The sequence below is a fragment of the Felis catus genome, chromosome C2 (assembly GCF_018350175.1).
Source record: "Felis catus isolate Fca126 chromosome C2, F.catus_Fca126_mat1.0, whole genome shotgun sequence".
NCBI lineage: Eukaryota > Metazoa > Chordata > Mammalia > Carnivora > Felidae > Felis > Felis catus.
In genome coordinates, this window is record NC_058376.1 from 71352727 (window position 1) to 71380517 (window position 27791).

At 38.6% G+C, this 27791-nt stretch overlaps 2 protein-coding genes across 12 annotated transcripts in view; one reads left to right on the forward strand and one right to left on the reverse strand.

Moving 5' to 3' along the window:
- FYTTD1 (forty-two-three domain containing 1) overlaps positions 1 to 11379 on the reverse strand; it is a 29395-nt gene extending 18016 nt beyond the window's left edge. The window contains exons 1-2 of one of the 3 annotated variants that reach the window (XM_011285904.4): positions 11127 to 11379; positions 5974 to 6102 (exon numbers count right to left, since the gene is read on the reverse strand). In XM_011285904.4, the coding sequence (XP_011284206.1) occupies positions 5974 to 6102; positions 11127 to 11232 (235 nt within the window). In that variant the 5' untranslated portion in view covers positions 11233 to 11379. Of the gene's footprint in view, positions 1 to 5973; positions 6103 to 10100; positions 10250 to 10689; positions 10904 to 11126 lie in introns of those variants that run through there. The other 2 variants (XM_011285903.4, XM_006936131.5) reach the window with 2 other exon arrangements.
- Positions 11380 to 11526: 147 nt separating this feature from the next.
- RUBCN (rubicon autophagy regulator) overlaps positions 11527 to 27791 on the forward strand; it is a 69282-nt gene continuing 53017 nt past the window's right edge. For 7 of the 9 annotated variants that reach the window (XM_019839926.3, XM_019839922.3, XM_011285902.4 and 4 more), the window contains exon 1: positions 22709 to 22973. In XM_019839926.3, coding sequence (XP_019695485.2) covers positions 22909 to 22973 — 65 coding nt within the window. In that variant the 5' untranslated portion in view covers positions 22709 to 22908. Of the gene's footprint in view, positions 11952 to 22700; positions 22974 to 27791 lie in introns of those variants that run through there. The other 2 variants (XM_045037053.1, XM_019839921.3) reach the window with 2 other exon arrangements.

Below are 27791 nucleotides of genomic sequence, written 5' to 3' on the forward strand. Positions count from 1 at the left end.
TTCTTAGGACTAACATGTGTGATGAATCTCTAAGTTGGGTATAACAGTGTATGTATTCCCAAACGTATCTAATTCCAGAATGCTTTTGTGTGGTGTACCTATTTTGAGAACAGAGTTCAACAAGACAATTGGGAAAGCTTGTTATAATGGTTGAAGCATTTACCAATTTATTACTCCCATTTCACTCTTTACTGCCTTACTTCTGTTATAGGAACATTTCTCTTACCAACTGGCATAATGTTAAGCTTTGTAAGTAGAGGGCACTGGACCGTCTTTAAAGAAAGAATTTTTATTTTTACTTCCAGATTCCAGTGTATACCTAAAGACTCATTCTGTTGCACGGAACATCCAGTGGTACTCATTTATCCCTCCCCTGTAAGCTGAGACTACAGTGAAACAAGAGAAGAACCAAAGGCACAAAATCTAAGTGTGAGCGATGCCTTAAATTTGGGGTTCTAGGAATCTATCTAGATCTACTCCTAGGCCCAACTCATCCTCCACTGAATTTAAGTCGCATCACACTCACAGATGGCTTCCTAGTGATTTCCACCAGCATGGCAACTCAGTGTGACAGGGAGTTCTTCCAGATTTGTTCCTTTTTTGGGTTCTCTGCCTCAACCCCAAAGTGCAGATGCTATTACTTTTATAATGAGGAAAAAACACAACTTTTAAAATTTTGAAATAAAATTGTTTTGTTTTGTTTTTAGTTTTATTTAAGTAATCTCTACACCCAACGTGGAGCTCGAATTCACAACCCCGAGACCAGGAGCTGCATGCTCTTCTGACTGAGCCAGCCAGACACCCCCTGAAAATCAAATTACTGTTGTTTGCAACCAAATAAAGATTAAGCATATTGATGAAACTTGTCTAATTAAATCTACAACTACTATTTTTATTTGTATTAAATAATGAAACAGATACCATTAACTCTGCTAATGCATTGGGCCGAGTACTTTAAACGAGAACTTGATGAGATTGACGCTAACATCTTAATTTTGCAGGTGAGTGAAGTGAGGTGAAGAACAGTGACTACCCAGATGTCACAGAAAATGGCACAGTTACTGCTCTAAGCGCCAGTTTGCATGGCTCCAAAACTGAACGTTTTCCAAACTGCAAAAACTAAAGAATAAAAAGCAAAATATAATCTAGGACACATTTCCAAAGAGAAGAAAAGCAACTATTACCAAAAAAGTGGGCTCTTAGCTAGGCATTATAAAATGGACAAAATTTGAATAGGAAGATAGACAGAAAGTTAAAAGTACAAAGACATGGATAACCATAGCATACAGAGATACAGTTTAGAATAAGGATAAGAGGGGCACCTGGGTGGCTCAATTGGTTAAACATCGGACTCTTGGTTTCAGCTCAGGTCATGATCTCATGGTTCCTGGGTTTGAGCCCTGCTCTCTAAATAAATAAACCCTAAAAAATTTTAGAATAAGAATAAGAAGTAAATGGATGTGGTGGGCTCAAATCAGAATGCTTCACATGGAGATAAAGAATATACTTGACAAGGAATGAGAAGTCACAGAATTCATGACCGGGTTACATTAGTCTAGAAGCAGTATCTTTTTTTTTTTTTTTTTTAAACCATATGGTCTTTTTTCTTTTTTATTTATTTTTTAATTTACATCCAAGTTAGTTAGCATATAGGGCAACAATGATTTTAGGAGTAGATTCCTTAATGCCCCTTACCCATTTAGCCCACCCCCTCTCCCACAACACCCCCCCCTTTTTTTTTAATGTTTATTTTTGAGAGAGAGAGAGCACGAGCAACAGAGGGGCAGAGAGAGGGGAGACACAGAATCTGAATCAGGCTCCAGGCTCTGAGCTGTCAGCACAGAGCCCGATGTGGGGCTCAAACCCACAAACCGTGAGATCATGACCCAAGCTGAAGTCAAGACGCTTAATTGACTGAACCACCCCAAAATTATCTTAAACTGAATGGAAGAGGGAAGAAGGAAGGCAGTGAGACCATTCCATCTGACCATTCAGATGCTACTGCAGTACTCAAACAAGACATGATAAAGGATTTCAAAGAAATTTGAAAGTATTCCAAAAGAATGAATGAATTAGCAGAGCAAAAAGAAAGATTAAAGAGAGGAGGAATCCATTTTTATACCAAAGTTTTAAGCTTCGATGAGAAAGATGCATGAGAAAAGTCTCTTTAACAAGAATAAAACTGATTAAAAGGAGAAAAGTACAAGATAGAATTCTATTCCTGGGTGCTTTCTATTTCTGAGTGCTATAGTCACTGTTCCCATACTCATTATCCTTTCCACTTTTATTTCTATGAGTGGCTTCTCCTCTACCATCTAGCAAACTTTATCATCCATTAACCCCTCCCTCTCTTTATACCTTTGAACAAACTTCACCAGCTGTACCTCAACTTTAGCAACGGTTCTATTTTTCACCTTTTCATTGTTGTGTTTCATAAAGTTAAGAAAGACCTATACATACAGCCCCAATTCTCTCCTTACCTTCTGTAAGTGACTTGTATTCTAAAAGGCATTATAAAGAGGTACTAAAGGCCTCATCTAATACAATAAGTCTTTTCTTACTTTTTTTTTCTTTTTTTAAACAAGCTCTACACCCAACATGGGGCTTGACCTTATGACCCCAAGATCAAGAGTTGCATGCTCTATGAACTAGCCAGCCAGGTGCCCCACCTTTTCTTAGTTCTCATCCATTCCAGCCCTTCTAAAAGTTCTCCTGTCTTTCCAGAGTACCTTCATTCTCAGTATTGCAACTACTACCTCTATGAAGGTCCCTTCACATTTTCAGCTGTACTAGAGCAGTTGTTTAAACCTAGTCATGTATCAGAATCACGTATGGAGCTTAAAAAAAAAAAAATCCCCAGGCCCTCCTTCTGCAGATTCTGCTTCAGCAGAAATGGAGTGCAACCAGAGCATTGTTCTAGTTTATAATGCTCCACAGGTGTGACCAAGGTTGAGAACAATTAAAACTAGAGACAGGAATTTTCATCTTTGAATCCTCTGCTCAATCCCTTCACGAATTTCTTTCACACACTTATTGACTTGCCTCAGTAATTTCTGGAGTCTGATTTGAGAGGTTATAAAAATCTTACACAAAGATTTGAGGGTTTTTTTGGGAAATGTCAAATCAGAGTGAATGCATTACTGGCTCCTTTCCAAAGCAGTATACAAATATTTTCCTGTCTCTTCTACCTCTAAAAGAAACAGCATTCTCAAATTTTTTGTCTCAGGACCTCTTTATACCCTTAATTATTGAGAGCTCTAGAATTTTTGTTTCTGTGGGCTTATGTTTATGGATATTATCACACTTTAGAAATGAAAACTAAATATTTAAAAACTTTGTTATTTCATTAAAACAACAATAAACCTAATGCAGGGCAAACAACATTTTTAATGAAAAATAACAATCATTTTCTAAAAAAAAAACCACAAAAATATTTAAAAGGAAGGGTAGCATTGTTTTATATTTTTGCAAATCTCTTTGGTGTCTGCCTTAATAGAAGATAGCTAGATTTTCATATCTGCTACCACATTCAATTTAATTATCACACATCATGTAGACTCTGGAAAACTCCACTATATATTCATGCGAATAAGAGTGAAAATACAATTAATGTCTTAGTATCATTATAAAAATAGTTTTGACCTTATGGATGCCTTGAGTCTTGGAGATTCCCCAGGATCCCCGGACAATACTTTGAGAACTGTCACTATATGGTATTGCCCCACTGAAGAATATTTAGGTTGTTCATACAAATATTTAATGAGTGACTATATTTTGGGCAAAGATTTAGGAAGATTTTATTCACTTATTTGTTCAACCATCAAAAATGATTTATTGAGAGGGGCACCTCACTGGCTCAGTGGTATAGCATGTGACTCTTGATCTAGGGTTCTAAGTTTGAGCCCCACAGTTGGCTGCAGAGATTACTTCAAAAAATAAAATATTAAAAAATAATAAGTAAAAATTATTTGAGAGGTGCCTGAATGGCTCAGTTGGTTAGGCATCTCAATTTCAGCTCAGGTCATTATCTTGTGGTTCATGGGTTCGAGCCCCGCGTCGGGCTCTGTGCTGAAAGCTCAGAGCCTGGAACCTGCTTCAGATTGTGTGTCTCCCTCTCTCTCTCTCTCTGCCCCTCCCCCATTCACATTGTCCCTCTCTCTCTCTCAAAAACAAATAAAACATTAAAAAATTAAAAAAAAATACAAAGTTACCTGGTATTTTAAAAAATAAAAATAATTTGAGAGCCTGCCAAGGACTCTCTGTCTTAAGTGTTCTCTTACCTCAAGCTAACATCCTCACTGACATTACAATGTGGAAATCTGAACTTCTAACCAATCAGAATTTGAGACAATCTCCTATCTCTCTGCACATTCAGTGACAGCAACAGCTGTTCTATTTTAGGATCTGTCACATGTAATTGGAGAACAAGCACAAGTTCAATCTTATAAGATCATAAGCTACCCCTAGATATCATTTATCTTAAGGCTCAGATCATAACCCCCATAAAAGGAAAGCTTTTCTGATCCTTCATGGACTAGATCCTGTTTCACCTTATCCATTAAACCACCACTGATTTTCTTAGTACAAAATCTGTCTGAAGTCCTATAGTACTGTTGGAATTTCTCTTATGACATTTCTCAACTCCATGTTTCCTGTCTTATCTTTGTTATTAGAAATACCTTGAAGTAAAAGATCGCATCTTTAAATATCCTGAGAACCTGGTCAGTTCAAGAAATTTATCACATATTTAACATATGGCTAGTGTAAACAAATGTATTTCTGGCTTCTATGATTTGCTTTGAAGTTATTTTAAAGCAAATCATATATAATATGGTGTGCTGAATATTTGCTACAACTAGATTATGTCACAAAATTTACTTGTTTATATTTAAAAATTTAGATTTTTAAATCTTTAAAAAATTTAATTCTCTAATTAAAAAATTAGAGAAGAATAAAATTTTTTGTAGGGTCTAACCTCAGTTACAAACATATTTTGAGGATATGATGGCATATTAACTGTTAGATATAGAACTAAATACAATCATGTTAAACCCACTGATAATGATTTTTTATGTTTTTTTAACACACAGGATAAAACTCAACTTGGAGCTAGTTTATGAAACATTTTTTACATGTGTAAAAAAAAGATCTAGAGTTTTTTTTTTTAATTTGAACAAAAGTTTATTCTAAAACACTGATATAACTGCAAAAAATAAATTAGTCATATACAGTTAGTAGGGTTCAGTTATTGCCTTAAATTCATTTTGGAACAAGATGGTTATAAATAAATAAGCTTCCAAAGTGTCAAAATTAGCTATATACGTAGAGTTCCAAGATCATTAGGTCATATCTAAGGCACTCTATTCCGAGTGTTACCTCTGGAGGATTTAACAAATCCTAAAAGTCCTAGATGATAATGCAAACACTCTGGAAATATTTTCCATGTAGAACAGAAGTCTCCACACACTTAAAAAGTTCTCATATAGAAAAGGGAGTTTGTTTCCTGTAACTCCATAGAGTTAATAGGTAGGCATGATTCAATTCAAATTAAAAGAACTTTGTAGTAAATAGAGCTATCTCCAATAATGGAGTTGTCTTTTGAGGTGGTATGCTTTCACTGAAGACGCGGATGCTGGAGTTATATAACTATTCACCAGATAAACTATTAAAGAAACATCTGAGGAGGGCCTCATGATATGTAAGATCCTTTACAATACTGTAGCCCTGAATATAATTTATACTATTTATACATTGGGGTTACTTTAAAAATCCCATAATACTGTTAAGAAACAGGGTTATCACCTACTTAAGGCAACTTAACATGTTTACGAGATTTCAATATTAAACAAAAATCTGAAAGTAATCACAAAGGGTACTAACATATTTCCTCCATGTTTTAAGTATGTATTAAAAATAATATACTATGAACCCACAAATAACAGATCTTTATTGAAGCTTACTTGGAAAACTTACCAGAATTCTGTTGGATTCCCCATCGTACTCTCATCCTGAATTGTCGGGCACTACTTTGCTGGAGTCTTCTATTTAGTCTTGGAAAATTCTGCTTTTTTCCCTCCTTTCGATTCAATTTGATGATATCATCTGTGATATAGGAAATGTAATTATTTTCATTTTAACTTAATGACTCAATCACTCAGTCTCATTTTCTTTTTTTTTTTTAAGTTTTTATTTTTGAGAGAAAGAGAGACACAGAGTGTGAGCCGGGGAGGGGCAGAGAGAGACGGAGACACAGAATCCGAAACAGGCTCCAGGCTCCAAGCTGTCAGCACAGAGCCTGAGGTGGGGTTCGAACCCACAAACCGCGAGATCACAACCCAAGCCGAAGTCGGATGCCCAACCGACTGAGCCACCCAGGCATCCCACTCAGTCTCAATTTCTAGTTGATAGATTTCCCAACTTCTTTGCTACTTTGAAAGCACTTTCCTAAGAGGATAAGATAAAAAAAAAAAAAAAAAATCAACCAATCTACTTGGAATACTAAAGAAAGCTTTGGTAGGAAAAGTTCAAATCAATCCCCAAAGCAGATATACCAATTAATAAAGATGTCCATTATCCCTAGTATTTATCTGACACATAAATAAGCAAAAATCTGTTTACAAAAATTACTCTTATTTGCTTTCCACAATCACAGAAGTCTCCAGTTTTTAAGCTTTTTAAAAAAATGTTTATTTATTTTGAGAAAGAGAGAGCACAAGCAGGGGAGGGGCAAAGAGGGAGGTAGAGAGAGAATCCCAAGTAGGCTCCATGCTGTCAGTACAGAGCCCAACGCAGGGCTCAAACCCACAAATGATGAGATCGTGACTCAGCCAAAATCAAGAGTCAGATGCTTAACCAACTGAGCCACCCAGATTCCCCCAAGTCTCCGGTTTTTAAAGATGACCATCTTGGGGCACCTAGTGGTTCACTCAGTTAAGTATCTGACTTCTGCTCAGGTCATGATCTCACAGCTTGTGGGTTCAAGCCCCTCGTGGAGTCTGTGCTAACAGCTCAAACAGAGCCTGGAACCTGTTTTGGATTCTGTGTCTCCCTCTTTCTCTCTCTGCCCCTCCCGGACTCACATTCTGCCTCTCTCTCAAAAATAAATAAACATTAAAACAAAATTTTAAAATTAATGGAAACAGACAAGTAAACAGCAAATATGAAATCAAAAAGCTACATGATTAAGGTATAGCACAAAAAGAAAGTACTATGGGTTCTCCACTCTTCTAGCAAAATAATTCAGGGTTATCTTGTTTTTCTTTCTACCTGATCCTTCAAAGCCTCGCTTTCAAACTCTCCTACCAAAGTAATTCACAAACATAACATTGCTCTAAAACCACAGCACAACAATGTGAATGAAGGTCAGGAAACTATACTCTAGATTTCTATTTACAAATGTTAAAACAAAGTTACTAGAAGCCAAAAATACTCAAATACCCAAATAACTAAATTAAATAAATATTAATAAATATTTAACAAATAGTAATACAATTTTATTTCTCTCAATTTTTCAGGGTGCCTGGCTGGCTCAGTTAGAAGAGCATGTGACTCTTGATCTCATGGTCATAAGTTCAAGCCCCGTGTCAGGTGTAATTTTTAATAAAAAATTAAAAAATATCCAAATACTTTCTCCACAGTCCCAGCTCCAATATTACGTTTGATAATTGATAAAGCAAATAGACCTGGTCAACAACTTCATATAATTTCACAAAACTAACTAACTTCTATTATTTTTTCCAAGCTGCTCTAAACACAAACCTAACAACTATACGAATATAGTCTTTTCTAAAGTAAAAGAAGCAATTATATATTATAGGGATCCTTTCTTATATATTACTACATTACCTAACCCAGCAGTAATCTTTAAAACTTCATCACAAATATTCATTAAAATAATTCGAATCTCCCCAAAGTAGTTTATCTTCTTGAGATCAGTCCTTCAATATACATAAATTCATCCAAGTTAAAGACACTCAAAAACACTTATTTTAAAATAAAAAGGCTTCATGAAATCAGATACATGAACATGTTAAATTCTCAAGAGACAGGGAATATTTTTGAACACTTTCAAAACACTAGTTTCCTTTAACAAGTGCTACTTATTCTTCACCAGAAGCCTGAAATCTCAGAGCCATGAAAGTACACACAAAAAACTGAATGTGCTGGGAACCATTAAAAAAAAAGAGGCAGAGTATAATTTTGACTAACAAGGTTATTTTTGAAATACAGCATTTTAGAGTATAAACATAACTAAAAATTAAAAGTAGCAGGGGCACCTGACTGGCTTAGTCAGTAGAGCATGCAACTCTTGATCTCACAGTCATGAGCCATAAATTGGGCATGGAGCCTACTTAAAATAAAAAAAGATAAAAAATAAAAAAAGATTTAAAAGCAGCAAAGCATACAAATATAAAATTGTTTTATATTTAAATGCTTTATTATCTAAATCCTCAAGTTAAATGATCTATTATGGATTCTTCCAATTTAAAAGAAGAAAATCGCTTTTTCCTACTCAGGTAGACAGAGTATGTATCAAAACAAAAATTCATTACAATGAGCTACTTTTATGAAAAAGTTTCTTCCATGAATATATATATATGTGTATGTATGTATACATATGTTGTCCATGTATATATATATAACATACGTGTATGTATGTAACATATAATGTATGTATATAATGTATATATATATATATATATGGTAATAATAGGGGCATATACATGGGCCATACACAGTAATAACATATATATACATGATAATAGGAGGATATATATGGTAATAATAAGAGTACCTAACATTGCACATGTATTCATTTAATTCTCACAAGAATTCTATGAAGTATTATAATACCTATTTTAAAATTAAGAAACTGAGCCAGAGTGAGGCCACCTATTGGTAACCTTGGTAGATATATATAAATATTCATATAATTCATACAGCCACCATTTAAAACAAACAAAAATCGTATTCTAAACCTCTACAGACCTGATAAAATGGAATATTCACAAAGCATGACTGTCTAAAATAGGTATTTTATTTCTCTCAATTTCTCAGGGTGCCTGGCTGGCTCAGAAGAGCATGCAACTCTTGATCTCAGGGTCATAAGTTCAACCCCATGTCAGGTGTAGAGACTACTAAAAAAATACACTTAAAAAAGCAGGTATCATCTCTTCCTCCCATTTCTGTAAAATTCTCAACTTAAAAAAAAAAAAAAAAAAGGAAAGAATGCTATATATTCTTGGGAGAGAAAAGAAACCAAGGTCGATTTTAGCTATCCACAGCACTTCATTTCTACCTCAAAGAAAATTATCCCTGTTTTCTTCACTTGAACATCCTAACCACCAAACAAAATGTGTTAAAAAAAGAACCTAGAAAACTTGAGAAATGAATTGGTTATGAAAATACATGTTTAACATTTCCTGCAACATCTACAGGGTTTTTGTTTTTGTTTTTTTTACTTGTATGATTTGGGACAAGTTATTTTCCTATGGCTCAGGTTTTGTAAAATGGGAATAACAACGATGGCTTATATCGTGTTTATATGTAAATATAGTGCTTACTGTGTACCAGGTACTGTTCTAAGCAGTTTACATATGCCTATTAAATCATTTAACATAGCAACCCTCTGAGGGAGATAAGCACGGTCATTATCATCATCTTTTTACAGATGAAACACCGAGAAACAAGTTCCCTGTGACCACATGGGCTAGTAAGTGGCAGAGGATCTGAACTGAGACAGTGTGGCTCTGGGTTCAATGCTCTTTACTATTAGGAGCAGATACCTCAGAGTTACTAGGAGGCTAAACTGAGTTAACACACATAAAATGTTTCGTTCAGTGCCTGCAAGGTAGTAAGCGCTCAATACTACTTGTTATTATATTCTTCTTGGCCTTAGCTGAAAAGGTTTCTCATTTCTTTAGAGCTCATTACTATAAACAAGACAAGACTTGAGGCCAAACCTATTATTTCTGATGATTTACTTAATTCACATATTGGATTCTGACGTGCACTAATCACAGAAATCCAAGAGGTCTTGAGTTTTGACAAAAAACAAAAAACAAAAACTGTGCAGATGAACCACAGCAAAAGAAAAATACCTTCCTTGGGAAAGTTACACCTCTGCATCCGCCTCTCAGGTACTTTTCAAACACTTATCCGAAAACCTGCAAGCCACCGAAAGCACTGGCAGAACTAACTCTAATAACCATAACTTGAATTTTGACAAAAAGAGAATAATTTTCAGGCCAGCTAATCCAGAGACTAATGCCTCACCTGCGTTAGGTCTGATTTTTCAACTGAATCCCCAACCCTCCTTCTTTTTCCATAATCCTCACCAAACCACCCCACTCATGGGCTAGACCCCATTGCTTCTCCCGGCTTCCCGTTAATCCGTGTCAGTCTCCGTCAGTTTTTGCTTTTTTCCTAATTAGCAAACTTTAAGCCTGATTAAGGAGCGCTCCTTTCTAGGCACCTCCTAGTAAAACACCATCTGAGGAAGCCCTTGTCTGACGGTATTTTCTGAAAAACGCTCTCGGGTCCGCGCCCCCGATGTGGCCCCCGAGGTCTGGCGCCCGTCAGAAAGGGCCAACTCCCGGGGGCGTCTCTGCGTTTCTCGCACCGCGCCAGGCGTAGGCCTGGCCACACAAAATGCCCAACAAGCCCTCCTCCGGAACCAGCGACTCTAACCGAACGCAGACCCAGCCGGGCTCTCAAAGGGCTTTCTTCTGGAGGGATGGCTTGGTCGGACCTTTCCCCTCGCTCGCCTGATAACGGCCACAGCGAACGCGCTCGAGGGGAAACCCGAGGAGTTTTCCTCACAAAGAGCCGGGGTCGCCCAAGAGTGGTAGCGCCCCTCGACCCTCCACCTCCCGGCCCGCAGCGCCATCCGCCCCCACTGTCCCTGCACAGACACGGCCCCGCCGAGGGGACGCCCGGGTCCCTCCGGCCCGACCGCGGCAGCGGCTGGCGCTCCCCTTGTCCCCACGGGCCCTCACTTGGTTCCGCCCACCCGCAAAAAAACTCGACCGACAACTGCGGCCAACCGCCCCTTCCCCCACAAACCGCGCTACTTGGTTCCACCCACACCCTCCCCCCACTCCAACTCGGTCCAACTCGCTCCTTACCCAAAGACATATCAATTTTGTCAAGGTTTTCATTGCTGCGGGCTTTCGCCGCCGCCGGCGGCGGGGTCGCCGTGGCTCCCACTAACCGGGTACCAAACCGGTTCATGGTTGGGGACGTCGCGCTGGAACAGTCAGCGGAGAAGGCCAGAAACTGAGGCCTGCCACCTCCCACTCACGCACGCAGACTAGCTGCACCGAGGGAACGCGCACGCGTGCTGGCCGCGCCTTCGCTCTCCCACCCGCGGCTGCGGGAGGGGGGCGGGTTGCGGGGGGGAGAGGCTACAGAGACGAGAGGCCGGCGAGAGCGGCTACACGCGGGGACATGATCCTAGCGGCCCTTGATGGACCGGAGGAAACACTGCACCCCTGCTCTGGGCGCTTGCAAGGGCCGCTGTTTTCGCTATTTCCCTTTCCGCCCAAATTGGGGAATACTGGACACTCAGCGCGTCAGAGTCGCATGCCTTAAATGAGATTGTGTTCCTCCACTCCTTCCTGCTACAGAAAGGCTCCCTAAGCTTTGGTACACACGAACCTTTCACACCCCACTGCAATGCAGCCTCAGAGGCAGGGTAGACCCCATCCAGCTTAGATTGCAGAACTGCGACCCAGCTCCCCTCTCCCAGGCCAGCTCCTCCACCTGCAACATGCGGAGTCGCCTCGTCTGCACGCAGAAGAAAAGATGCAGTGACAATTCTTGCGTCACCTTACCAATAAAAGCAAATGCTAACGTTTCCCGTATCTGTACCACTTCTCAACCGGCACTGTTAAAACATTTTGCACGGTACTAGCTACCTTAATAACACTTCATCTTCCCTTGGGAGAGAGGTAAGTACCTCTGCTTGTTTGGCTGCATTTTTCTCTAATTCATTTGTGTTGGGAATTGATAGGATTCGTTTTTCTTTCTAATCATCCTTGTAGGAAAACTTCATAATATTTTATGAATTTCTACATAATAACTTTTTTTCCTATTTGCAAAACATGATATTTTCTCTCTTCTTACCTCTTTCTCCTCCAAAGCAACTGTGCTTGTATGGAAGTATTTAGGTTATATTACCCTCATAACAGCTTAAAATTATCTAAGACATTTGCATCTAAGGAAAAAAAAAGACAGGTATTCCTCCATTTAGAAATCTCTGCCACTTTTCTCCTGTCTACTTCCTAAAATTTTATTTGCATAGAAATAAACCCGTGACATAAAGCATCTCAAAACCACAGTACCCTGCACTTAATTTTTCCCCCCATGACAAAAATATAACCATATAAGAAGAGTGAATCAACCCAGGACACATCTATGAAGCAGTATAAGAAACTTTAATGGTAAAGGAAGGTTTGCACTAAAAACTCAACAACAATATTTGTCATGTCAAGGAGAGTAGCATATATGCTCTTAGCACAATGTGCTTGATTTTGTTACTATTCCACCCAGCAGCCACCACCCCTCTCCTGACTGCTAAGAACTAGGGAAAATGGGTTATAGAGATAAAAGTATGAGGGAGACCTAGATTTTATTGAGTGGTACCTTTTTCACTCACTTCATTCACTGTGTGAGCTTGGGAGACTGTCTGGGTCTCATACTCATCTGCAAAACAAGAATTAGTTATACTAAATACATACATTATACTTAATTATTTTTGGATTTCTTAGGGTTCTAAAATCTTCTAAGCATGAAAACATTTTTCTCCACACTATCATTCTTCCCCTAGAAATAAGTTCTATAATCTCTGGTTATTTGTGACAGTAAACTACAGGGAAGAACATTAGGTTTTTAATTTTATGAAGGAAACTGAATGTATTTAGAGTTTGGACGCATTCTGTACTTCAGGTATTAATAGGACAGGTAATAAAAATCCCAAATGTATAAAATCCTACCCACCACCTATATATATATATATATATATATATATACCCACCACCTATATATATATATAATATATTGTTATATACATAACACATATAATGTATATAATACATATTGTTATATACATATTGTTATATACATAATATATATAATGTATATAATGTATATTGTTATATACATAATATATATAATATATTGTTATATACATAATATATATAATATATAATATATATTGTTATATACATAATATATATAATATATATTGTTATATACATAATATATATAATATATATTGTTATATACATAATATATATAATATATATAAAGATTTCCTTTTATCCTTATCTTCTCCCCAAAACTGAAGCTCTACTCCAAATTTCCTTAACTTTAAAAGGAACATGCCCCAATATTTCATTAAGCAATCCTAGCTGTTGTGTGTCAGACTTTGAGATTTCCCCAAAGGCTGAGGATCTCAGAATCTCAGAGCAATCACCCAGATTCCAAAGGGAAAAACAAGAGGCATTGTAAAAGGATAGGTCAGTCACACACAAAATAGTAGAAAACAAAACAGCAACCTGAGACACATCCAGCAAAAGTGAAGTGAGAGACAAGATAAGAAATCAGAACTGGGGCTTGTCTGAGAAGACAATCAGCCAGCTACAAGGGCTGGAGTTAAAAGGTTGACCCTGTATTTTCTGGGGCATGAGAGGTAGCTCTTCATTTAATCATATATTCATTGAACACCACGTATTGTAATAGGCTCTAAGGGTAAAATGATAAGTAAGATGGGTTCAGTCCATATCTTCATACAGTTTGCAGAACAAAAAATATTTTCTGAGCACCAACTGTAAATAAATACAGTACTGTGCTGGACACTGAACATACAGCCATTGTCTGGTGAATAGCAGTTCAGCGGCTTCATGTAAGTCAGAATAAACACCGAAATCAAGCAGCTGCCCTTTTTAGAGACTTGATGTCATACATCATAGATAAGGCCATGTCTAGGATTGCCAGAAAAAATACAAGATCAATTAAATTTGAATTTCAGGTAAACAATGAATAGCAATGTTTTTTTTTTTTTTTTTTTTTTTTTTTTTTTTTTTTTTTTTTTTTTTTTTTTTTTTACTACATGATGTTGCATGCAATATTTAGGATGTGTTTATATTAAACAATTATTATTTATCTGAAATTCAAATTTAACTGGGAGTCTTATATTTTTATTGACTAAATCAGGCAAACTTAACATCATACTTTTCTGTCAACAGGTTTCAGCTCTCTTTTTATAATGTGCATAAAGATCCACATTCTCTTCAAAGGTGATCATAATTCATGTATTTCACCTCTTACTATTTTTATTAGTTCGATATTTCTTCTAAGCCCCCCTTTTCTCAGCTTTGTTGAAGTATAACTGACAGACAGTAAAAGACATATTTAAAGTGTGTAGTTTATACAGGTGTACGGTGTATAGACCTGTGAAAACACCACCATACACAGGAGAATAAATATATCTATCATTCCGACAAATTTTCCTGTGCTCCTTTATAATCCTTTCCCCAACCATTACTTAAACAACCATTGATACTATAGATTAATTTGCACTTTCTACAATTTTACATAAGTAGGATCCTACAGTATATACTTTTTAAAATCTGGATTACTTCCCTCAGCATAATTGTTTCCAACCTGTATGCCTTTTATTCTTTTGCTTGTCTTATTACACTGGCTGGGGACGCCAGTACCATATTTAAAAGGAGTGGTGGGAGTGAGCATCTTTGCCTCCTTACAAATCCCAGGGGGAAAGCATTGCCTTTCACCATAAAATATCATGTTAGATTTTTTTGTAGATGCCCTTAATCAGGTTGAAGAAGTTTCCTTCTACTCCTGGTTTGCAAAGAGTTTTAATGAGTGAATGTTGAATTTTATTTAATACTTTTTCTGCATCTTTTGAGGTGACCAAATGGGGTTTTTAATTTTTTATTATTTTTTTTTTCAGATGTTGGACTACTCTTGCATTTCTAGGATAAACTTACTTGGTCATGGTGGATTATCCTTTTAATATATTGTTCGATTTGTATTGCTAATGTTATGTCAAGGATATTGTTTTTCTTTTCATGAGTAATATTGAGTGTAGTTTCCTTTTCTTGTAATGTCTGTCTGATTTTGGTATCAACCCTTGCTTTTCAAATTTTTGTAATTTTGTAAAATTTACATTACACCGGGCTAATAAGGGATTTAGGGTATAATTTGTATCATCTGTAGGTATAATTACCATTATACCTAATACCTAATTCTTTTAAGCTACTTGCATGCACAGTACAGTTTTTCTTCTCTTTTTTGCTCGGTTCTTCTCGTTCTACCCCATTTGCCACTATATCTTCTGCAGTAGCTTTTTCTTTGCCACTCTGCTATAGCTTCCTGTTCCTCTTTTGTGTTGCCCTTTTCCTTTGTTCTAAGCTTTTATAACTGTTCTAGTCTTCTGGCTCTTAATCTCTAGTTTCATTCATTCATTTGTTCAAACAGAGTTTGAGTTCCTACTATGTGCAAGACACTGCTACATCACAGTGATGCAGCAGGGCAGTACAGCAGATAGATGACAGGCAGGCTTGCAGGCGTAGCTGGAGGCATTACTGGTCTCCAAGCCCCTGTAAGTCCCATCAGTTTTCTCTGACTAGACAACTTGCTCTGGATGGACAGGGGAACTTGAAGGGGAATTCTTCTTGGACTCAGGGGTTGGGTTTCTAGCTCACTCCTTATTAGGCTTTGTCTTCTCTGGGCAGGGTAGGCATCCTGTCAACCAAGGATCATAGTCAATTCACTGAATGACTAATTGTGGAATTTTCTAAAGCTACACAAATCTACATTAGTCACACAGTTTCCCTTTATTTACATGATTGTGTTCTTTATAAAGATATATTCTCAGGGTGCCTGGGTGGCTCAGTTGGTTAAGGATCATGGGGCCTTTGGCATTCTTTATTCTCTCCATGCTTCTTTTCCCTTTGCCCCTTGGCCTCCTTGCTCTGGGATGAAGAGCCTTGGCTAGACTCTCATCTCTCTCTTTCCCTCCGTAGAGGATCCCTTCTCTTGGCTCAGGTTTATCCAGCTGGACTTTCAGAGAGCTGGACAGGGACATATTGAACATTCTCCTAATATATTAAGAATTGGCTCAGCCCAGAAATAAGATTTTTACAAATTTCATTGTAACTTCGCAATTTCTGAATTTGTATGCAATGGGTTTTCCCATATAATTGAATAAATGAACCAATACTAAATACTTAAAGTGGGTGAAAATGTTGCTATCAAGACAGAATAGAACCGTTCAATTAAGACCTAGCAACATTCTTCAAAAGCTTTAAAAATCATCCCATTTGAGGGGTGCCTGGCTGGTTCAGTCAGCAGAACATGTGATTCTTGACCCCAGGGTTGTGAGTTTAAGCCTCATGTTGGGTGTAGAGAACACTTTTAAAAATCCCATTTGATATGAACTACTATAAGCTTTATTTAAAAAAAAAATTTTTTTAAGTTTACTTATTTTGAGGTGGGGGGAAGAGAGAGAGAATCCCAAGCAGGTTCTGTAATATCAGCGCAGACCCTTTGCAGGCCTCTCTCTCATCAACTGTGAGATCATGACCTGAGCCAAAATCAAATATTGGACACTTAACTAATTGAGCCACCGTGCCCCCAAAAGATTTTCTTTAAAGGTAATCTCTGCACTCAACGTGGGGCTTGAACTCATGATCCTGAGATCAAGAGTCACATGCTCTACTGACTAAGCTAGCCAGGCACCCCTATAAGCTTTATTAAAAGAGAAAAGGAAAAGAAAAAAAGAATTTTGGTAAATCAGTAAATGTGGTAAAATCAATGAATTGGTTTTGGAAAAAATTGTGTAAAGACTTCTAAAAATTCTGAGCTGTGGAAAAAACAGAAATTAACTCAAAACAAATTAAAAATTAATCATTGGAGTGCCTGGGTGGCTCAGTCAGTTAAGCGTCCAACTTCAGCTCAGGTCATGATCTCACAGTTCATGGGTTCAAGCCCTGCATCGGGCTCTATGCTGACAGCTCAGAGCCTGGAGCCTGCTTCAGATTCTGTGTCTCCCTCTCTCTCTGCCCCTACCTTGCTTGTACTCTCTCTCTCTCTCTCTCTCTCTCTCTCTCTCTCTCTCTCTCTCTCTCTCAAAAAATAAACATAAAAAATTTTTTTTAGAAATTTCCATGTGAAACTAAAATTTTGGTTACATTGATAAGGATGCAATCATGAGAAAACAAAACCATACTAAAATCCTTGCCTATTTTTTAAAAGGATCTTAAAAATCTTTGCTTATTTTCACATCTAGAAAAATGTTGTAAAAATAGTGTAATACCCATATGCCCTTCACCAAGATTTACCAATAATTAAAGTTTTGCCACATATGCTTTCTGTATACAGAGGATCTGTATGACAGAGTTTTTTGGCTTTATGATGGTCTGAAAGTGATAGGCATTCAGTTGAAACTGAACTTAGAATTCTGAATTTTGATCTTTTCCCAGGCTAGTGATACTCAGTAGACACTCTCTCATGGCTCTGGGCAGCAGCCACCAGCAGGCTCCCCATCAGCCAGGTGATCAGGAAGGTAAACAATTGATACATTTACAAAGATTCCACACTCCCACAGCCATTCCATTTTTCACTTTCAGTATTCAATACATTACATGAGATAGTCAACACTTTATTATTAGATAGGTTTTGTGGTAGATGATTTTGAACAACTGTAGACTAATAATGGAAGTGTTCTGAGTATGTTTAAGGTAGGCCAGGCCAAGCTATGATGTTCAGTAGGTTAGGTGTATTAAATGCAATTTCAACTAATGATATTTTCAATTTATGATGGGCTTGTCAGGATGTAACCCCATTGTAAGTGGAGGAAGATTGGTATGCAGGCACACAGATAGCTATAATTATTATTATTTGTTGTTGGACAATCTGAGAGTAGATTCCAGACATCACGATATAGAATATGTCTCTAAGGATTTTTTTACATAATCATACTAAAATGATCAAGTCAGAAAATTTAACATTGATGCAATTCTATTCTGATGTATAGTCTATATTTAAATTTTGCCAATTATCCTTTTAACAATATATATATTTTTCCAACCTAGGATCCAGTCCAGGTTCACATGTTGCATTTCTTTGTCCTGCCTTTTGTCTCCTTTATTTTTTTTAATTAATTTTAAGTTTATTTATTTATTTTGAGAGAGAGAGAGAGAGAGAGAGAGAGAGAGAGAGAGAGAGAGACACAGCACAGGTTGGGGAGGGGCAGAGAGGGATGGAAACAAAAATCCCAAGCAGGAAGCAGGTTCCACGGGGTCAGGGGTCAGCGCTGAGACTGATTCGGGGCTCAAACCCACAAATCACAAGATCATGACTTCAGCTGAAGTCGGACACTTAACCGACTGAGCCACGCAGACGCCTCTCTTTTGTCTCCTTTAATCTGATAAAATTTGTCAGCTTTTCTTGTTTTGTTTTTTTATGATATTTACTACATTTTTGAAGATTGAAGGCAGTTATTGTATAGACTGTCTTCCAATTTGGCTTGTCTTATTTTTAACCTGTGATTAGATTCAGGTTATTCACTTTGTCATGAGTGCTGTGTAAGTGATGTGTTCTTCTAAGTATTTAACATCAGGAGGCACATATCATTTTGTCTTATTGGTGATTTTAACTTTGATCACTCGATTAAAGCATGTCTGCCAGATTTCTCCATTGTAGTTACCTTCCCCCCCCCCCATTTCTAATAAGTAAATGATCTGTGGGGAGATAGTTTGAGACTGTATAAATATCCTGTTTCAGAACAAATTTCACTAATGGCTTTAGCATCCATTCATGATTCTTGCGTGAATCAGTTATTACAGTGGTGGCTCCAAAATAGTGATTTTCTAAGTTTGTCATTCCTCTACATTCACTAGTTGACATTCTACTGTGGAAAACATCTTTCCTTCCTCTTTTCTTTCTCCCTTTTTCTATTTATTATTTGCATACTTATGTATATATGCATGTAAATTTCTATAGAAATTCAGACCCATCCTTCATTCAAAATTTGTCTCTTGAAAAGCAAAGGGGTGAAGAGTGTAAGGGCTGTGCTCACCTTTGAAAATAATGTAGATGATGTATACATATAATAACTCATTTTGATGCTCAAGTTGTTTTTAACTTGGCCAGTGGAAGCCATTCCTTAGCTTTTAAAATTAGAATATTTAAAAAATGCTGCCAAGAATAATTTTAGTGAATATAATTTTAAAAAGCACATATTCATGACTATAATTGATATATGTTGAATATATTTGAGAAGACTATTTCTTCAAACTATTTCTTCAAAGTTTTGGCAAATAGGTAAATGTAATGAGCTTTAAAAACCCATTATTTGAATAACTGATTCTTGAGTGAATTTGGCTTTCTACCAGTGGTATTCTTGGACCTCTTACTATTTGTATAAAAAAGCATCCTAGATTTTGAAAACAAACAGATTGACCAAGATCAAATTTATTCAAGTTTTTTGACTTTTAAAATATTACTAGGGGCACCTGGTGGCTCAGTTGGTTAAGTGTCTGACTCTTGATTTCAGCTCAGGTCATGATCTCATGGTTCATGAGTTCCGGCCCTGTGTTGGGCTCTGCGCTGACAGTGTGGACCCTGCTTGGGATTCTTTATCTCCCTCCCTGTCTCTCTGCCGTTCCCCTGATCTTTCTTTCTCTCTCAAAATAAAATAAATAGGGACGCCTTGGGTGGCTCAGTTGGTAAAGCGTCTGACTTTGGCTCAGGTCATGATCTTGTTGTCAGTGAGTTTGAGCCCCACGTTTGGCTCAGTGCTGACAGCTCAGAGCCTGGAGCTTGCTTCAGAGTTTGTGTCTCCCTCTTTCTCTCCCCTCCCCTGCTTGTACTCTGTCTCTCTCTCTCAAAAATAAATAAAACATTAAAAAATAATAAATAAATAACATTTAAAGAGATAACTATAATTAGTTACAATTTCAAAACTAGTTATTTTAAAAACTATGCACCTACAAACCCACCACTTGAAACAAAAGCTAGAACAGACAATAACCTGAGGACCTAGCAATTCCATTTCTAGGTATGTATGAAAGAGAAGCCTTTACTTATATAAAAGAGGAGATGTGTAAGAGAATGCAGCACTGGTTACAATAGCAAAAACCTGGAAACAACCCAAATGCCTATCAATGAAAGACAGCATGAATAAACTGGTGTATTCACACAATAGACTATTATATGGCAGTCAAAATCCATGAACTATAGTGACATATGATAATACGATTAAATATTCTCAATGTAATATTAAGTAAAAAAAGTAAGGCCCCCAAAATAAATACAGTTCAATACCCTTTTTATAAAGTTAAAACACAAAAAATTTTAAAATAATATATCCTAGGAATATAGATTGATACAAACTATATAAAAAGGGAAGCTTGGGGCGCCTGGGTGGCTTGGTTGGTTAAGCGTTCAATTCTTGATTTTGACTCAGTTCATGATCTCACAGTTTGTGGGTTTCAGCCAGGCATTGGGCTCCACGCTGACATTGCAGAGCCTGCTTGGGATTCTCTCTCTCTCCCTGTCTCTCTGCCCCTCCCCAACTCAACACTCTCTCTCACTCTCTCTCTCTCTCAATAACAAATAAAATTTTAAAAAAGGGAAGCTGTGTAATCATAAACAAGAGATTCAGGATATGGCCACATGGGGTGAAGGAAAGCAGAGGGATGGGCAGTACATGGCTAGTGTAGGTTATTATCACGTTTATTAACTGATTGCTTTAAAGAAAATAGGTGTCAACCCAGACTTGTACATAACATTTCCCAGAATTTTTACTATAGAACTCTCCCAGACTTTTATAATTTTAGATCTAGAATTTTCTGATAAAGCTTTCATGTAAATAAATATGCTAGGATCATGTGGCATTAATCTGGGATTTTATTATATGCCAAAAAATGAAGTTCATACATTTATAGAAATAGAAGGTAGTGAAATCCCAATGACTAATACTGCTTCTTCCTTAAAAAGTATAACCCTTTAGTAGGAAAGTAGGAGAAAGTTTGAACAAAGTATTTTTTATATAAATGGAAGTTGGAAATTATAATTTGCATTAAAAACCTCCTTCATTTCACTTTTAATTCACAAAAAAAAGGTTTCTTAAATTTGAAAATTCCTGTAAGTCATGTATAACTTTTAATAACTAGTTTTCCATGGTGTTAACCTAGATCCTTCCCTCACAGAGTAGTGCTGATTCTATCGCTTTACCATTGCTCTAATCCCAACCTCCTTCCTTTAGCCACTGCCCTAGTTCAGGCCTGGACTTGCTGACTAGTAACCCAAAGGCCACATTACATTTAGCCTACAAACATGTCTCCCCCCGCCCCCCCCCCCCCCCCCCCCACGCCGTGTAATGTTTACAATAAAAAAATTGTTGCCAATATTGAAAAATCTGGAAGCTGTACTTAAAAATTCAGACTCCAGGGGCGCCTGGGTGGCGCAGTCGGTTAAGCGTCCCATTTCAGCCAGGTCACGATCTCGCGGTCCGTGAGTTCGAGCCCCGAGCCCCGCGTCCGGCTCTGGGCTGATGGCTCAGAGCCTGGAGCCTGTTTCCGATTCTGTGCCTCCCTCTCTCTCTGCCTCTCGCCCGTTCATGCTCTGTCTCTGTCCCAAAAATAAATAAACGTTGAAAAAAAAAATTAAAAAAAAAATTCAGACTCCAGCTTCTATTGCAAAATCAGAGTATCTGACAACTCCAGGCCCATATGCCCATTTTACAATATTCAATTATAGAAAAGGTGAAACTTCCCTTCTTGGATGAGGCTTCCAGTTCTGAAAGTTTCTGCCACTCTCCTACAACCAGCTCACTTCACTCAGCATTACCTACTCGGCCTCTATAGGAATTTCCAATCTCCTCTCATAGCCATTCTTCCCCCCTTACCTACAACCTAGTTTTCTAAGCAGTTTTGGTCAAATCACTTCTTGATTTTCATATCCTTAACTTGCTCCTAATTGTTTTAAGGATAAAATCCAAACTCCTTGGACTGACTCTTCATGTTCTGGGGTGCCTGCTCACCAACACCATTCTATCACCACCTCTTCTCAGCTCTTATTACTACTCAGAACCAGCACTCTCCAAACCAGCATGCTTCCTTATGCCTGGGCCATTGTTTCCACTTTCTCATTTCCTGGCTAATTCATACTTATCCTTTAAAACCCTGCTCTGACATCAATTCTCCAAACAAAACAAAACAAAACAAAACAAAACAAAACAAAACAAAACAGAACAAAAAAAACAAAAAACACTTTTCCCTAAAGCCTTTTCCTCCTGTTTTTTCTTTCCGATCTCAAAACAACCCGTGCTCTTCAGTTTGTGAGCTCTTCATTAAAATGCTTGAGGTCCCCAAACACCACCGACAGGTGTTAAACCAGGGTAGGCTGAAGTGGGGTTAACAAGACCAGCGTTATTTCCTAGTCTAGACTTCTTATCGAGTCCGGTCCCCAAGGTGAAACGTGACAGGAGTGTGTAAAGGTTCACACCTGCACGGACTCTGGCGGTTAACATCTTTGCTCCCTATCTGGGGGCACGGCCGCGAGCACGCATCCAGGATCTGCATCCGCCGAGAACGCGTCCTCGGATTGGATAGGGTGGTGCATGCCGGGAGCGACCGAGTCTTCGAAGTACTTGCTGGGAGTTGTAGTTCTTGGAACCGGAAGTGGGGGGTGGCGGGTATAGGAACAGCAGCTGAGGCAGTAATCACCGCGCCTGCTGTCAACTCGGGTGTAGTGCATCACCCTGAGCCCACCCACCGAGGGTGCCTCCTCCGTTCCCAGGGAGCTTCAGAAGCCCTGGGGGGCGAAGCGGCAGGGACACCTCTCTTCAGAGAGGAGACGACGTCGCAGCCCCGGATGCGGCCAGAGGGCGCGGGAATGGAGCTCGGCGGCTGCGAGGAGCGCCTGCCGGAGGAGAGCAGGTGGGCTGGGAAGGGCCGGGGAAGTCTGGGGCAGATGGATGCGCCAAATCACCGGGAGAGTTGGGAGGGCTCGGAGGGCACCAGGAGAAGTCGTGATAGACATAGGGCGATTGCTGCGGGCGACTTGTTTGGGAAGAAATTGTGAAAAGAGGGACTGGCAGGGCGTGGATAGGACGGACGAGGGAACGGGTTTGATGAGGGTAAGGGAGGGTGAGTAGAATATGTTGAGGGCAGGGGGAGCCGGAGGGGGAGGTGGGTATTGAGAGGTGCTGTGGTAAGATTTTACAGGCCAGAGTCTATAGATAGGGGTAGGGCACAGGTTGATGTCCCCAGTGAAACTTGCAAATGTGATAGCAAATCGGACCAATATTGAGAAGGTTGGTGTTGTAAGAATTTCTGGGCGCAAAGGTTAGGCATTATGAGTGGCCGAGAAAGAAGCTTAGGCGGGGACGAGTGTGAAGGAGAAGTCGAGAAGCAGGGCCTGTGTATGAAAGTGGACGGTTGTAATGGCCTTGGTGTGGGGGAGGGGGCTTGCTAATGCGACTAGAAATTGTGTGTGTGCCGCTGTCAATGTGGCAGGACCCCTCAGCCATTTCCTTTTCATCTTCAAACCCTTCACTCCTTGCCCACAATGCAACTAAGCAATTTCACATTTATTTATACCAAACTATTATCATCCATTTCATATTTTTTAGAAATGGAGGTTTTAAGATTTTGCAAACTACTTTGACTATATAGTGACTTATGCTCTGTATAAGGTGCTTCCCGTATTTAGGGTTTGCTTCATTGAGAAAACATCAGCAGGGAAAAATTAATGAGGTGTTGTGCCCAGGTGAAGACCTGGCTGTTTGTAAGTTTGACTCCTCTTTTACGTACACTGGTAGCTTGTGGCCTGTTGTACAAAACGTGGACTGACAAGATGGGGTTCCTGCCTGAGATGTATGAATGATCAGTTCAGTGAAACTGAACATTTTACTTCCCTTTTCCATGTTTCAGTTTCTGCTTATGTATATTTGGCTATTTATTCTCCCTCCAGATGTCTGTGAAATGTTTCATGTAAGAGGTCCCATATAAATTCTAACCAAGTTTTGGGATCGTTTTTATTTTCCTTTACCAGTTCATGTAGGAGAGGCTGCGTTGGAAATTCAAGTTAAAATTTCCACCCCGTCTAGCTGGACTTCTAGCTAGGTTAGTTATTAATGGATTTAAACAAACACTTACCACATGCCATGCACTGTTTAAGAGACCTGCAAGTATTATTTAATCCTTATGACAACTGTATGAGGCAGGAATTATTATTATCACCATTTAATAGATGAGGAAGCTGAGACATGGAGAGGATGAAGAACTTGCCAATTTCATATAGTGAATCCTGGTGGAACTGGGATCAAAACCAGGCAATCTGGCTCTAGAATCTGCACTTTTAGTACTTATGCTATGCTGCCTTTCATTATGCTCATGTACTGAGACAAAGAAATGTATAAGATAATGAATTTTAGGGCGTTCTTTGCCTATCACTTAGGCCAGTAGAAGAGCTCCTTTGCAGGTTATCTTTTTCTTTCTATTATTTTTTCCCCATGCTTGCCTCTTAACCAAGCAACTCTAGTCAGAATTTAATTTCTGCAGTGGGATTATCTCCACAGGGTCACTGGTATTGTTGCTATAGCCTACTCTTTGCTAGTGGCTGGTTAACTCAGAATGTGTTGTTTAATGAGATTCCGTGGCACCAGTGGCCTCCTTAGTTCCAAATAGACAACTGGCATATACATGCCTTGTGCCTGAGAATTGAGGCATCGTGGCTGGGTATTGCAAACCTCACTTTCTGTGGTCAATAATATACCCAATTCAGAAAATTCCTCATAATGAGATGGCCTCATTTTTATACATAAAGGATAAACTTATCAGTGTTTTTTCTGAAATCAGTTGATGTAGTGAAATGTGCATAAGCTTCATAACCAGATAGACTTGCATTTGAAACCTAGCTCTACTGCTTAATTTTTTTTTGAGTTTAATTATTCGTTTTGAGAGAGACAGAGACTGCACCAGTGGGGGAGGGGCAGAGAGAAAGAGAGAGAGAGAATCCCAAGCAGTCTCCTCACTGTCAGTGCAGAGCCTCCTGTGTGCTCGAACTCACTAACGGTAGGATGATGACCCCAGCTGAGATCAAGAGCTGGGTGCTTCATTGACTGAGCCACCCAGGCACCCCTCTACTGTTTAATTTGGCTCCTCCATCTGGGAAAAATAATGCCTTCCTGACTGGTAAGTTGTGAGGGTTTGATAAGATAATAATGTACATGAAGCTCCTCATAGAGTGCCTGGTGTGTACTAAGTGCAAAACATGTCTACTTCTGTCCCCTCCCCAGCTTTCTTGAAATAAGGTTGGTGGGTGCTTTTCTGGTTGCTGTTTTCAATTGTATAGCCGTTCTTCCTCCTCCCATGGCTCCTCTGAGTTCAGTGCACTGAGGATTGGGGGGTTAGCCTAGCTTTTCACTTTATCCTTGGAGTGTAGTAATTTCATAGGTTCCCTTATTTTTCATCTAACTAGTTATCACTCTAGCAGAGTGCTACAGTGCTTAGAGATGATACTTTACTTTCTTTAGTTATGTAGTCAATACCAGTTGTTTGGAGACTGTCTGATGAAACTACTAAACAGTGAAAGGAATGGTTATGCTAGCATTGCTCTGCCACCCTAGACTGCCTTGAGCTGCACAGTCTGAGCTTGGAAATCAGCTATATGTACAGTTTTCCTCATGAAGTGATCCAGATAATGTCAAAATTCAAATACTAAAAGACTTTTCAGTGTCTCCAAACTGAGTTCATTCCATTGACTGAAACCTTTTCATCCTCTGTTCTCTACCTCAGTTAGTAGCATTTTTCATTCAGTCAGCCAACCCGGAAGCCTCAAAGTGAAATTTGATACTTCCCTCTTCATTTCCCATATCCAGGCAGTTACCAGGTCCTATGAATTTTGTTCCTGATTTTTCTCTTGAAGCTTTATTTTTTTCTCCATTTTCAAATATATTTGCTTATATTACTAAAAAATCCAGGGAGTAGCATTGCTTTAGGAATGGCTTCTTAGGTTCTTAAACAAGAATTTGTCCCTCTCTGTGGACTCTTCTTCCTTATGTTTTGGCTTCATTCTTAGGCAGACTTTTCCATAGGATGGATAACACTTGGCAATTTCAAGTTTAGCAATCTCAACCAAAAAAAAAAAAAAAAAAAAAAAAAGGCAATCCCAATAGGTACAACAAAAGCAAAAATTCAGAGGCTGACTATTTTTGGGCTGACTTGACTATTTTGGGGCTGACTTGAGTTATGTTCCTTCTTCTTATAATTGAGGTATGGAATATGCCAGTCAATCAGGCCTAAATTATGTGCTCAACCCTGGATCCTGTGGCAAGGGGATACTTTCTTGGAACTTCATGGACCAGAGTAAGTTGCAGAGGGGTGATTCCTCTGTGGAAACTCAGGGTTCTGTTACCAAAAGAAAGGGACATGAATTCTGAGCACATACAAACAGTATATTCACTGAAGACCCTTATTATCTCCATTGTGGATTATCTCAGTAGCCTCCTAAATGATCTCCCAGTCTGAACTCTAGCCCCAATTCCAGACAGCCTCCACATTGCTACCACCTTAATTTTTCATAAGCAAAGTTACTATAGCATTTTGCTCTGAAATGTTCAGTCCTTTCTTATTGAAAATAGAAAAGAGTTAAAACTCCTTTCCTGATATTTAATCTGTACCTTGATCCCTATGAAATTGCCAGTTACAAAACAATGGCATTCACTCACTCTTATATCTTCCTCATCATTCTCATTCTTGCTTCTCCACATTCCCTGCAGTATCTCCTCCTTTGCCTGGAAGGCTATTAGTCATCTTTCAAATAATGCTCCTTTATTTTTTTTAATTAAAAAATATTTTTAAATGTTTATTTTTGAGAGAAAGGGGGTGGAGGGCAGAGAGAGAGAGAGGGAGACACAGAATCTGAAGTAGCCTCCAGGCTCTGAGCTGTCAGCACAGAACCCGAGGCAGACTGTGAGATCATGACCTGAGCTGAAGTCGGTGGCTTAACCCACTGAGCCACCCAGGTGCCCCATAAATAATGCTCCTTTAGAAGGCATCCTTCACCTGCTCTTTTCCATATCTATAGCATTTCTCTTTTCATGGCATAGTTATGTAAGTGCCCATCTTCCCTGTTTCATTATGAATACCTTGAGAGATGGTGACTCCTCCTCTTTAACACCATAAGCCCAGTGCTTCACATATAATCAGCATTCAATGAATATTTACATGAGGAATGAAAATGTTAACAATGTGGTCATGCCTCTTACAATTGGGCAAGTGCTGGTTGTACCGTTGCCATTGGAAGAGCCTCTTTTCTCCCTTTCTCCCTATTTATTTTCACTTTTTTACATTTATCCTCATTTTTTATTTTCTGCCCTTTCTTTTCCTTTTTTTACATGGTAAGGCAGGAGGATCACATAATTTTTGAGCAATCTATACTTCTGGTCCAGTTATTAGTACACCTACCCCCCACTACTCACTACCCTCACCCACCCTGAAACATACTCTTAAAGCCCTGGGGGGAAAATGCTATTGCCAGAACCCCATAATTTCTAAAAGATTCTAAGACAGTCTCCCTATGAGCTTTCTCATTTGGATGCTTTTTGTGAAGAAAGCATTAAGAGCTATAATTTCAATTCCCTGTCTACCCCATTCAATACCATGACTTTATTTTTGCCTCCTCAAGAGTCCTGTGAGATTTAAAATTTTCTGAGGTGTTTGTTTTGTACTATTTGTTCTACTTTTGTCGTT